Raw genomic sequence first — 12,957 nt, 5'->3', positions numbered from 1 at the left:
AGGAAGTGAGGGAAAATCCTCCCATTGGGTTCACAGGTGGAAACAAATGTTACAGAAATTTGAAAATACTGATTCAACTTTAAAAATAACTGATCCACTTGATCACAGTGAAGAAATGTAATGTTATCTTCATCCTAAGGTAAAGCAAGTTACAAGGAACATGGAAACAGGATGTTTCTCATCTGGTTACATGGAATTTTGCTGAAAAAAGAAAATCCAATTAAGGCTTTATACGAAGATCTGGTTCGAATGGGACATCAACAAATGGCTGGTAAATATAGAGATTTCCATATTCCTACTATATCTACCTAGTAATAGTTATACTTTAATGATGTTTCACTATCCTTTAAAAAAATACAAATGGCCGAATCATAGAGATGTCACTCTACACCTAACTCCACCTTTCTATTAGAGCACTATGGGATCCCGAAACCTGGGGCCCTCTAACCTGCAAGCTTTAACACTTCCTGGTAGTGTCAAAGGCTGGCTCACCCCTCCCACGTTGGTCAGTAAAGCCATCTGCCATAGTGATGGGACAATAGGAGGATGGGCCAGGCTATAAAACAAATAAACAAAAAACATTTTAGAGTATTGCATTCTTCCAGCATTGACTTACTTTATGCCACTCAGCATTTGGTCACATGACATATCAGAGCTGCTAAAGACTTTGGCCCAGATTCACAGAGTGTGGGCAGACATTACGCCGCTGTAGCGCAAACGCCGCGCCAACGTAGCGCGGAGAGGCAAGCATTGCATTCAGCAAGCTATTGCTCCCAACGCTGCATCAGCGTGGCGTAGGTTTCGAGGGCGCAGGCCGGCTTGGTGGAAGTGGGCGTGACCCATGCAAATGAGGCGTGACCCCATGCAAATGATGGGCCGAACGCCAGAAAGATACGTATCACGAACTGCGCATGCGCCGTGGACGCATCCCCCTGCGCCTGCTCACAACCACGTCGGAACAACTGCCTAAACTACGCCGGATCACTGCGTACGGCGTGAACGTAACCTACGCCCAGCCAGACACACGTCCAACGTAAAATACGCCGGCTTGTGTTCCCTGGTGCAGACCTTTGCATGTCTGCTGCTGGGTTGCACCTCCTTTATGGGAAATAACTTTACACCGGACGTACAACTTACGCGCACCTCACGTAGCCTGCGTCGGGCACACACAGGTTTGTGAATCGCTGTATTTCCCTCATTTGCATGTTTGAATGGCTAATCAATGGGAGCGGCACCATGCTCCCAGCCTAAATGTACGTCCACCCTACGCCGGCGTAAGCAAGATACGTCGGCGGGGTGTAGCCTGTTTTTAGGCGCATATCTGTTTCTGGGTCTGGCGCACAGATACGACGGCGCACATTTGCACTTACGTCGGCGTAACTTGTTATACGTCAGCGTAAGTGCTTTGTGAATCTGGGCCTTTGATGCTAAAAAAAACATCTCTTGCAAGGTGCTAAGATGGCAGGTCTGAACAATGAGTAGGTAGCTATAGAACACCCAGCATGTGTCACTGCAGGTTGCACTCTGATCAACTTCTGAATGGGGCAGTACTTCCACTTTGGTCCACCAAATTCCACCCACTTCCCCCTGTCCCCATTCTTTTCTTAGGAAATAGATCCACCTAAATTTAAATAAAATGGGTGGATCATGTGGCATTGGGTGGATTACACTCATACTTGATGAGAGCCATGATACAGAGCAAAAACAAAACTCCAATTTGGCGTAGAAAAGCCTTAAGTGGGGTACACACTATAAGAAAATTGGGTGAACGATCGTCTGATTTTCCTCATTTGTATCACGGCAAAGTCAGAACCGAGGAAGGAAATAATGTACGGAAGTTTTTGTACAACAAAAAGGCTTTTTTTTTTTTGTTGTTTATTGATTCTGATCATGCACAAACTTTCTTTTCTGATTTTTCTTGTAGGGAAATCGTACGAAAACTATACACATTAAACGAAAATAGTTTGTTCCGTTTCCAAACAAGAAAATGTTTGTAGTTTGTCCCATTTGGAAACTTTTGTTCAGAAAGTTGGAATCGGCTGTTGAAAGTCTATCAGAAATTCGTACGATCCTTCCTCGGATGAAAATGTTCGCCCAGTTTTCTTATAGTGTGTACATGCCTTTAGAGCAGGGGTCTCAAACTGGTGGCCCTCTAGCTGTTGCAAAACGACAAGTCCCATGAGGCACTGCAAGACTGTGTTACAAGCATGACTCTCACAGGCATAGCATAGGCATGATGGGACTTGTAGTTTTGAAACAGCTGGAGGGCCATCAGTTTGAGACCGCTGCGTCATAGAAAGCCTTGCGTTTGTGGTCTAGGAAAAGTGTTTTCGACTGAATAGCAAACCCTGCTGCCCACAGCTACACCAGGATAAATTATATTAAAATGATGATACACACCATAAATATATCACTTTTACATAAATATATATGATCCCTTGTACATTTTAGGAGGTTACTACAATGATCATCTTTCCAGGGTATGAGATTTGTTAAAGTGGATGTAAACCCCCAATTTTTTTTTTATGTCACAATGTAGATAATAAGATTTCCTATCATCTGTGCCCAGTCTTGCCACACAGAGTTAATCCAGCGCTGAGCAATCCTCTTTTTATTGTTCAGGGAACTAAAACAGACTTCCAGATAAAAACCAAAGTCCTTGCTTGAGTGACAGGTTATTTACATATCTTGTGCACTGCTTGCAGACATACACAGCTTCTGTAAAAAGTGCTCAATTCACATCCCCCTCCCCTCTTTTCCTTCAGCTCTATGTATATTCTGATGGCTGTTGCATTTTCTCATGGCACTGAACTGTGACTCACCCCATATTTTGAAAACATTTAATCGAAACACAGGGGAGGGGATGTGAATTGTGCATTTTTTTTCAGAAGCAAGACTTTGGTTTTTATCTGGAAATCTTTTGTATTTCACTGAACAATAAAAGATGATTGCTCAGAGCTGGATTAACTCGGTTTGGCAAGACTGGGCACAGATGATAGGAAATCTTATACTGTACATTGTTTGATTGGCCACTGGAAAGCCTCCTGTCCTGGAAGCAACTTGAAGTTGCCTTGTAAGTTGCCTGATGATTCATACTCAAGTCGTTTCCAAGTTGCCTCCCAAAGTCGTGTTGGAAGTTGTGTTGCCCCTGTGTCAACCGGCTCTCAGGAGTCTAATTTCTTCTAAAAATACATTTTCACTTCCAGGAAAACTCTGAACTTCCCTTTTGTTTCCTTTCATTTGCACTGCAGATCTCTATAGATCCATTACCCTGGTAGTTTTAATTAGTTAGGACTTTGCCAGAAGCAGTTTTTTTTTGGGGGGGGGGGTTCTTTTGCCAACTTACTTTTCTGTTACTAACAATGGTAATGTAAGGAAATATGTCTCTTGATATTTTCATGTTTATTTTTTCCCCCAGAAACCTTCAGAGCTCAGAGCAGTAACGGTCTACGGCCTAAGAAATGTATTATTTCATGAAAGTGGACAAACATGGAGAATGAGGCAAATTACATTTAAACCAGGAAGGTGCATTGCCTGCTGCAGGTTATACAAGTCCACATGCAATGGTAGAGCTCAAAAGCTGGTCAGGAGGTCTCTGCACTATACTAGTGTAAGATGGAAAACAAATAGGTAAAAGATATGTGATCGGTGCATATGTTCGATGGTTGAAGCAATTGCTTCCAGTAAAGATGAACAATTTGATCTGTAGAGCATAATGGACTTGTTCTAATCCCGATTCCCTATATGATTATTTTCATGACACTTAAGCCTCGTACACGCAATTGGATTTTCCGCAAAGTGTCAGACTTTTGTCCGAACAGCGTTGGCCATGAACTTGTCTTGCATACAAACGACACACAATTGTTGGCCAACAAACACAAACGTAGTGACGTACTACGTGGAAATTCAGCTCTTGAGCGCCACCCTTTGGGCCCCTTCTGCTAATGCCGTGTTTGGGGAGCATTGATTCTGAAAATGTATAAGCCTGCCATCCAACATTTGTCAGTGGAAAGTCTGACAACAATTGTCTGATGGAGCGTACAAACTGTCGGATTTTAGGCCAACAGTCTGTCATCACACAATTCCTGTCGGAAAATCCGATCGTGTGTACGAGGCTTTATACAACCAAATCGAATATAAAGGCGATCATGACATGGGCCTCCTATATGAGTGATTGTAAGAACAGGATTTGTTGCCCATAGAAACATATTTCTCACTTTCATGTTGCTGGAGTCTACAATATTGCTACGGGCAAGACAGTGCTGGTTGTTTTACTGTGATCAGATTTCAAAAAGGTCTACATTGTACAAATCGGTACCTTCAAATTGTGTATAATCTACTTCTCTGTCCATCTTTTTTTTATTCTGTTGTAAAATAATTTCTCTTTTTTTTACCTGTAGTGTTTAAGCATTTTATACTAATTTATATAAATGTGCAATATCCTTCAAAACTAAATACAGTTGTAGTAATTATTAGTGTACAGTTATTCAGCAGTTTTAAAAGTTATGCCATTGAACAGACACTGGCGTCGTCTCCTACAGTAACTCTAGAAAATTTTACAATGCTTATCCTAGTTGTTTTTGGGGTCAATTTACGGAAATGTAAAATCAAAATGTAGGGGGGCGCTACCCCTTTAAGTGAACCACAAAAATAAATAGGATCTCAAAACAAGGCTAGGTTTGGTGTCACAGCTGGGCTGCCTGCTGCCCTCTGTAATCTACCTGCCATGGTTTTCTGGCCATGTGTGCTTTTTTTTTAAATTCCATCACTCAGCTATACTGTGATTGGAGGCAGCTTGATCCGGTCTCCTAAAAGGAGGTACACTGGGAAGTGAGCACTAAAGCCTTGTACACACAATCAGATTTTCATCGGACAAAGCGTAGGACGTTTGTCCGAAGGGCGTTGGCCAGGAACTTGTCTTGCATACAAACGGCAAAGAATTGTCAGCCAACAAACACAAAAATGTGTTTTTTCAGCTCTTTAGCGCCACCATTTGGGCAACTTCTGCTAATGTTGTGTTATGTTGAGCATTGCTTCCGAGCATGCGTGTTTGTACTTTGGAGTTTTGTCCGATGAACGCTTGGAAAATCCAACACACAATTGTTGGCGGAAAATTTTAACGCATGCTATCCCACATTTGTCTGCAGAAAATCCGTCAATTATCCGATGGAGCGTACAAACTGTTGGATTTTCCGCCAACAGCCTGTCATCACACAATTCCCGTCGGCAAATCCGATCGTGTGTACGAGGCTTAACAGTCAAAGGGTGGATCTGCAACCAATACATAATAAAGCACATTTGACCAATTTCAGCCAAAAACTGGAGGTGGGCAGACACTGCACACAGTGGTGGATTGGTGGCATAGTGAAGCCTGGCAATGGATTTGTCACAATTGAAGGTTTATTAAAAAATTTCACTTCACACGATCGGCCCCTTTCACACGATCAGCCAGCTCGGATATGCCGGTCCGTTTTTCAGGCGGATACAAGACATTGCATGTGACGTGCACAGGAATGCAATGCGAATCACATGTGGTATCCTGCAGCGCACAAGTTTGAACCCAGGCTTACCGTTTTATTTGCAATCACTTTATATAAAAGGGGCAGTAGCACCGTTACCCACAGGCATTTGGAAATGAATATTTAATGGGAGCAATCAATCTGGTGCAGCTCTGCATGGTAGCCAATCAGCTTCTAATTTCAGCTTGTTCAATTAAGCTTTAACAATAAAACCTGGAAGCGGATTGGTTTCTATGCACCAGATGTTGCACTCTCCAGTTTTAGTAAAGCAACCCCAAACTGTCAAGTCCATCCATTAATCCTTCAGTGTAGTCCATGCATGCCACCTGATCGGTTTGAGGGAAAAAAAAATATTCAGGCTCTGCTCTACCTCCACTCAGGGCCGTCTTTTAGGCTCCATTCACACCTAGCCATTTTAACGCCTGAAGCGCGACGCTACAATACGCCGGAGGGTCGAAATTACATTAGTCTCTATGGAGACTGTTCACATCTGAACGCTGAAACGACGATCGCCTGAAACTCAAACAAGTCCCGGATCCTTTTTTGTCGCGAGTATCGGGCGGTTTGGGCGTATTTGAGCGTTTCCATTTCCCATAGAAAGTAATGGAAACGCTCGATTCAAGCGACTTGCGCGACAACGGGCGTTTGCTACGGGCGTTTCGTCGCTTTAATCAATAGAACTTGTCGCCCATGCAGAAGATTAAAAAAATCTACCAACATAGCAACAAGTGATGAAAAGATGATAATTTTTCCTATTGGCTAAAATAAAAAACGTCGGACAACGCTGTATGCAAACGCGCAAATAAGCATGAATACGCGCGACAAAACCCCGGAAAAAACGACCGACGCTCAGGTGTGAATGCAGCCTAATATTGATTGGACCCCGCTGTGTACTGGGAGCCCCTGCCCATGCAATTTTGCTCTCCACCTGCTCTGAGACATACAATAAATATCAGCTAGACTTAAAAATCAGTTTATTGTATCAGATCAGGCAGTGATTCCGATTGGTTGCCAGAGGTTACAGCATATCATTGCCACTCACTGACTGGTTGCTAGAGGTTACAGCACATGATTTCTTCTCGTTGATTGGTTGCTAGAGATTACTGTACAGTAATACTGCTCACTGATTGGTTGCTAGAGGTTACAGAACATCATCTCTTCACTGCAGAGGGGCATGATATACATATGAATGCCGCCTTTATTTACATATGAATGCTGTCGCCCTCAGCCATTTACATATGAATACTCCCGTTAATTACATATGAATGACTGTTATTTACATGTAAACACAGGGTCTGCAGGTGAGTCATCTGTACACAACAATAGGGCAGAGCTGGGCAGCATTAGTAGCAGCACTTCACACTGAGATATCAGGACACAGCCCAGAACTAAAACTTCAAGGGACTAGGAAATTTTAACTGAGATAGTTGGCAAGTATAAGGCGGCTGCTTTGGGCCCCACAACAATGACAGGGCCCAGGGCAGCTGTCCCTTTTGCCCTGCCTTAAAGACGGCCCTGCCTCCACTGCAATCTACATAAAGCATTACATAAGGAGTTTGGTAGATGTGAAGAATTTTGCATATGACAGAATGACTGCTAGCCTGCTCAGAGGCAATGAAAAAGCTTGGAGCGTTTTCTAAGGCAGGTAAGAAGGGTAATTTGAGTGACCAGTCTGACATTAGCGCGGTTTCAAGTATATCCATTCAAATCAAAGGGAAGACTGCTTACTGTATCATTGCTGAAAAACGATCAAACTTTGTGCTGAGTGCAGTGTGAAATGTGTCAAAGCTTTTATCCTGTACGGACTTCTTTGCATAAAGAAAAGTTTTCTTACAGTGATATAGTGAGCAGCCTTCCCATTGGTTGCATGGCTATTGTGGTGGCTCTGGATGAGCCAGACCTGCACCTATATCCTGGCCGGGGACGCTGGACTGACCTGCAGTGGTGTAAAGTAAACAGTCTGCAAACTAATCCATTTCAATGATCCTAAACTGCAGTGGTAACAGAATCACTTTTTTAAATGCATAAAAATTGAATCACAGACGACACAAAAAATATAAATATTCTTTATTATAAAACAATGAAAATACAAGGTGTAATAAAAAAACAGTATTTTAAAATGTCTGCATTTAAAATAAAATTCAGCCATGGCTTGTCTCCACATTTTATTTGACATAAAAGGAACATGTTTTTTTGTCACCTCTGAGCCGTCTCTTTAGCAGGAGAAGCTGCCATTTCCCACCTCCTAGGGACGCTACTTCCGGGACAAACCAGATCTCAACAGCATCACATACAATGATGAATAGCAATGAGGTTGGGCATAAAACCAGAAATGTAATATAATGCAGCTTACTAATCATTAGATGCGGTGGCTGCATTCGTTTTCTTTTTGTTAGGCTTTTTTCCCTTTTGTTTTCACCTGGTGATCTGGCCTGTAACACACACCTCCTGTATTAAAGTGCCCCCATTCTGGATGGAGCACAGCGGACACATTTGGACAGCAGCATTGTCAGTCTGGGGGGGGGGGGGGTGGTCAGTGTTAGCCCCGGGTTCACACTGCTGTGAATTGAGATTTCAAAGTTGCATGACAAGTCGCACTTCATTAAAGCGGAGCTCCACCCTAAAGTGGAACTCCCGCTGATCGGAACCCTCCCCCCCTCCGGTGTCACATTTGACACCTTTCAGGGGGGAGGGGGTGCAGATACCTGTCTAAAGACAGGTATTTGCACCCATTTCCGGCCACACAGTCTCAGGCAGACTGTGGGCATGACGTCGCCTCCCCCCCCCCCCCCCCTTTGTGTTCTGGAAACACTCAGCTCCCAGTACACAGCGGGAGCCAAATCGGCAGGCGTAGCGCGACTCGCGCATGCGCAGTAGGGAACCGGGCAGTGAAGCCGGAGCGCTTCACTTCCTGGTCCCCTCACTGAGGATGGCGGGGGGGGGGGGGGGTTGCAGCAGAGTGACGAGCGATCATTCGTCCTCTGCTGCGGACGGCGCTGGACTCCAGGACAGGTAAGTGTCCGAATATTAAAAGTCAGCAGCTGCAGTATTTGTAGCTGCTGGCTTTTAATATATTTTTTTCAGCGGAGCTCCGCTTTAAACTAAAAAAGGAATCATTCTAATCGGTGCGACTCAAGTTCGCTCCTGCACTTAGATGTACTAGCAGATTTAAATGCTGTAACAAGCTGAAGGTGAACTTTAACCAACACTTTATAATCAGTTAGAGTAAATGTTTTTTTCTCCTTTTATGATCAAGGTCTTGCATAAATAAAAAAAGCCAATCATTGCAAGCACCCGTCAGTGTTAAATGGTTTGTCTGATCCATGTAAACGGATACATCTGGAAATAAGCTTGTTCTTTTGAAAAACAACAGAGTTACTGGCAGGGTTGCCAGGTGAAAAATAAAAGAAAGAATGCCTCAAAAAAAAAAAAAAAAGACTAAAGACTAATGCAGCCATCACATCTAAGAATTGGTAAGCCGCAATGCGATAAAGGTTTGTTTTTGGTTTTAATGCCACTTTAACTGCATATTGACAGGTTCACAGTTCTTTTTAGTTTGGCAAATAGATCATTTTGAAAACATAAAAATGAATTGGTGATAAATATTATACAACATTAAGGCACTCTTTATCACTGCAAGCAGTAAGACAGGGATAGGAATATATAAAACTGAGGAATTGGTTGATCCATCTAATGAAATCTGCCATCACCTGGTGAGAAGGATACCACACTTCTAGATACACCCCGAGACGTTCCTCGCTCTCGCTGAGCTGGGGCTGAAGCAGATCACTCGACGACTTTTATGGAATGGACACTGCCGTGAACGTGGGAGACTCGTGTACTGTGCCCGGTCCCTCTGCCACTCATGGAGTTGGAACTCTGTAGTGCTGAACGGGGGTACTTTGCTGCCGTGGCCTGAGCGATTGTTTGCTTTAAAGACACAAACACATTCTTAAAAATGTATCTATTAAAGTCATTTGAGGCATGATCAAGCTGACTCAAACAAAAATGACAGTTTTAAACTTCCAAAACACTTATACATGCATAAAAAATCCAACAAATAGAGTCAATTCACAATAATTTCATTAGCACCAACATATTACATATTGGGGGATATTACTAAAGGCAAATCCACTTTGCACTACAAGTGAACTTGGAAGTGCAGCCACTGTAGATCCGAGGGGGACATGGAAGGAAAATAAAAAACAGCATTTTAGCTTGCACATGATTGGATGATAAAATCAGCAGTGCTCCCCCTCATTTCAGATCTACCCCTCAGATTTACAGCGACTGCACTTCCAAGTGTACTTTCAGTGCACTTTGCACTTGTAGTGCAAAGTGGATCTGCCTTTCGTAAATAATCCCCAGTGTGTCCACTGATATTTGTATAAGAAAACCTGTACTTTATTAGGACACAAAATATATTAAAACCTCTATTAACCACTTAAGGACCACCTCCTGCACATATACGTTGGCAGAATGGCACGGCTGGGCACAAGCACGTACAGGTACGTCCTCTTTAAGTGCCCAGCCATGGGTCGCGGGCGTGACCCGGTCCGAAGCTCCGTGACCGCGGGACCCGATCGCCGCTGGAGACCCGCGATCGGTCCCCGGAGCTGAAGAACGGGGAGAGCTGTGTGTAAACACGGCTTCCCCGTTCTTCACTTTGGCGGCAGCATCGATCGTGTGTTCCCTTTTATAGGGAAACACAATCAATGACGTCGCACCTACAGCCACACCCCCCTACAGTTAGAAACACAAATGAGGCCACACTTAACCCCTTCGGCGCCCCCTAGTGGTTAACTCCCAAACTGCAATTGTCATTTTCACAGTAAACAATGCATTTTTAATGCATTATTTGCTGTGAAAATGACAATGGTCCCAAAAATGTGTCAAAATTGTCCGATGTGTCCGCCGTAATGTCGCAGCCACGAAAAAAAAAAAAAAAACGCTGATCGCCGCCATTAGTAGTAAAAAAAAAAAAATAATTAATAAAAATGCAATGAAACTATCCCCTATCTTGTAAACACTATAAATTTTTCGCAAACCAATCGATAAACGCTTATTGCGATATTTTTTGCCAAAAATAGGTAGAAGAATACGTATCGGCCTAAACTGAGCAAAAATGTATTTATTTTTTATATATTTTTGGGGGATATTTATTGTAGTAAAAAATATTGCATTTTTTTTTAAATTGTCGCTCTATTTTTGTTAATAGCGCAAAAAATAAAAACCGCAGAGGTGATCAAATACCACCAAAAGGGAAAAAAAGGACGCCAATTTTGTTTGGGAGCCACGTCGCACGACCGCGCAATTGTCAGTTAAAGCGACGCAGTGCCGAATCCCAAAAACTGGCCAGGTCCTTTAGCTGCCTAAAGGTCCGGGTCTTAAGTGGTAAAAAAAAAAAAAAAAAAAAAATAGACAAATTCATATCTAATATTTATTATTACTGTGCTGTCAGAACTGCAGGTTCACACACATATCGCAGTGCAAATATATACTCAATCACCACTATCTCGAGAATTCTGTGAATAGATGAGGGGAGCAGATTATGACACTAGTGCTCCTATGAATGAGAGCCACAGCTCTCATATTTGCAGCAGATCAGAAGTATAATGAAAGTTCTACAATTCAGCATGAAAGTATACATTTTAAAGTGGTTGTAAAGGCTAAAGGTTACGTACATTGTCAATTGGCACCTGCTGCTGTCAATCAAATCCGGTAATGAGGGAGCAGGGGGTGGGGTGGGGCTGAGCCAGTGCAGGTCAGGATTGAGCCTGCATGAGTGCCCCCAGCAAGTCGCTTGCTGGAGGGGGGGGGGGGGGGGTACTCATGCAGGCTCAATCCTGAGCTGGGGGGGGGGGGGGGCTTGTGGTACTCAAAGGAAGGAGGAACCAGGAGCGCTGGCCTGCTGACAAAGGATCCTTTACAATCACTTTAACTAAAAATGCAGATCCTTACACAGCTCAGAAGAGGTAACTGTTGTTTAAATACCCAAAATTAGAAAGGATAAAAAAAAAACCTCTGGAGTTCTGCATTAGTTATTCTGGATACAAGGGATGGAAAAAAAAACACTACTAGAGACTTAAGGCCCATACACACAATCGGATACCAATACCGTTTGTATGCGCCATTGGGCAAATGTTGTGGGATAGCATGCTTTAAAATTTTCCACCAACAACTGTGTGTTGTCGGATTTTCCGATCTTGTGTACACAAGTCCTTCGGACAAAACTCCGAAGTACAAACACGCATGCTCGGAAGCAATGCTCACCATAACACAACATTAGCAGAAGTTGCCTAAGGGGTGGCGATAAAGAGCTGAAAAACCACGTAGTTTCGTGTTTGTTGGCCGAAAATTATTTGCCGTTTGTAGGCAAGACAAGTTCACGGTCAACGCCCTTCGGGCAAAAGTCCTACGCTTTGTCTGCGGAAAATCCGATCTCGTGTACGTGGCTTTAGGCTGGCCATACATTATGCAAACGGGTCGAAGGAAAGAAAATCGCTTGATTCCTTCATTAGTTGTTGATGGCGGAATACCTCCTGCTGCACCATTGTATTCTGACAGTGGGAGGTTTCCCCACCATCAGATTACACTGATCGCTGCTGCCAGCTATAGCCAGCAGCAGTGATCATACAATAAAATCCTGGTAGGCTGGTTGTACTGAAGTCGACCGACTCAAATCGACTCGATCAATTGTTTTTGCACACAAAACAGACCATTGCAGAATCCTTATTAGAGCAAGTGATAGGAATTTTTCCATATTAATGTAATGTACTGTACTGTACTGTATCTACAAATCAGATTACCTGAGTAATTGGATGATGTTTCTCAACCACAATGGAGCTCATTGGCGGGGAGACCCCCATAGAGGTGATGCTGGTCCCGGTCTTACTCATCTTCTGTGTTAGATCTGAACGGCCAGTCACCCGGGCTGTTATCGTCCTTCCAGCCTTCTGCTGAGCTGATGTTACAATTCTTGTCATTGGCTGAAATACAAAACCATGCAATGTCATATTTACATGGCAAGTCAACACATCAATGCTACAATCTCTACTACAAAGTAATAATTTTATTGGTACTATAACACAAATAATGATAATTTCATCCAAAACTTCTCCCGGTAGTATTGCTGTGTAAATGACAATTAAAATACAAAATCGTTTACTTAGAGCAAGGGTTGGCAACCAGTAGCCCTCCAGCTGTTGTGGAACTACATTTCCCATGAGGCATTGCGAGGCTGGCAGTTACAATTACTCCCAGAGGCATTATGGGACCTGTAGTTCTGCAACAGCTGGAGGGCCCCAGGTTGCCTACCCTGCCCTAGAGCAGAATTCTCGCCACACCTTTTACCAAGCTATACTTGCTGTGTACATAACCTCTGCAGACCTACACATAACATATTGTTCCGTGTGTGTGTGTGTCACATCGTGTAAAG

At 43.3% G+C, this 12,957-nt stretch overlaps 2 protein-coding genes across 3 annotated transcripts in view; one reads left to right on the top strand and one right to left on the bottom strand.

Annotated features, from left to right (window-relative positions):
- ANKDD1B (ankyrin repeat and death domain containing 1B) overlaps nt 1-3,836 on the top strand; it is a 69,322-nt gene extending 65,486 nt beyond the window's left edge. The window contains exons 14-15 of the mRNA XM_040341226.1: nt 140-271; nt 3,419-3,836. Of these exons, the coding sequence (XP_040197160.1) occupies nt 140-271; nt 3,419-3,477 (191 nt within the window). The 3' untranslated portion in view covers nt 3,478-3,836. The remainder of the gene's footprint in view (nt 1-139; nt 272-3,418) is intronic.
- A 4,709-nt stretch (nt 3,837-8,545) lies between these two features.
- Nucleotides 8,546-12,957, bottom strand: part of POC5 (POC5 centriolar protein) — a 70,425-nt gene continuing 66,013 nt past the window's right edge. For both annotated transcript variants that reach the window (XM_040341203.1, XM_040341212.1), the window contains exons 12-13: nt 12,329-12,508; nt 8,546-9,449 (exon numbers count right to left, since the gene is read on the bottom strand). In XM_040341203.1, the coding sequence (XP_040197137.1) occupies nt 9,306-9,449; nt 12,329-12,508 (324 nt within the window). In that variant the 3' untranslated portion in view covers nt 8,546-9,305. The remainder of the gene's footprint in view (nt 9,450-12,328; nt 12,509-12,957) is intronic.

Source organism: Rana temporaria, chromosome 1 (assembly GCF_905171775.1).
Source record: "Rana temporaria chromosome 1, aRanTem1.1, whole genome shotgun sequence".
In the NCBI taxonomy this organism is placed as follows: Eukaryota; Metazoa; Chordata; class Amphibia; order Anura; family Ranidae; genus Rana; species Rana temporaria.
This window is presented reverse-complemented; position numbering and strand designations above follow the sequence as displayed.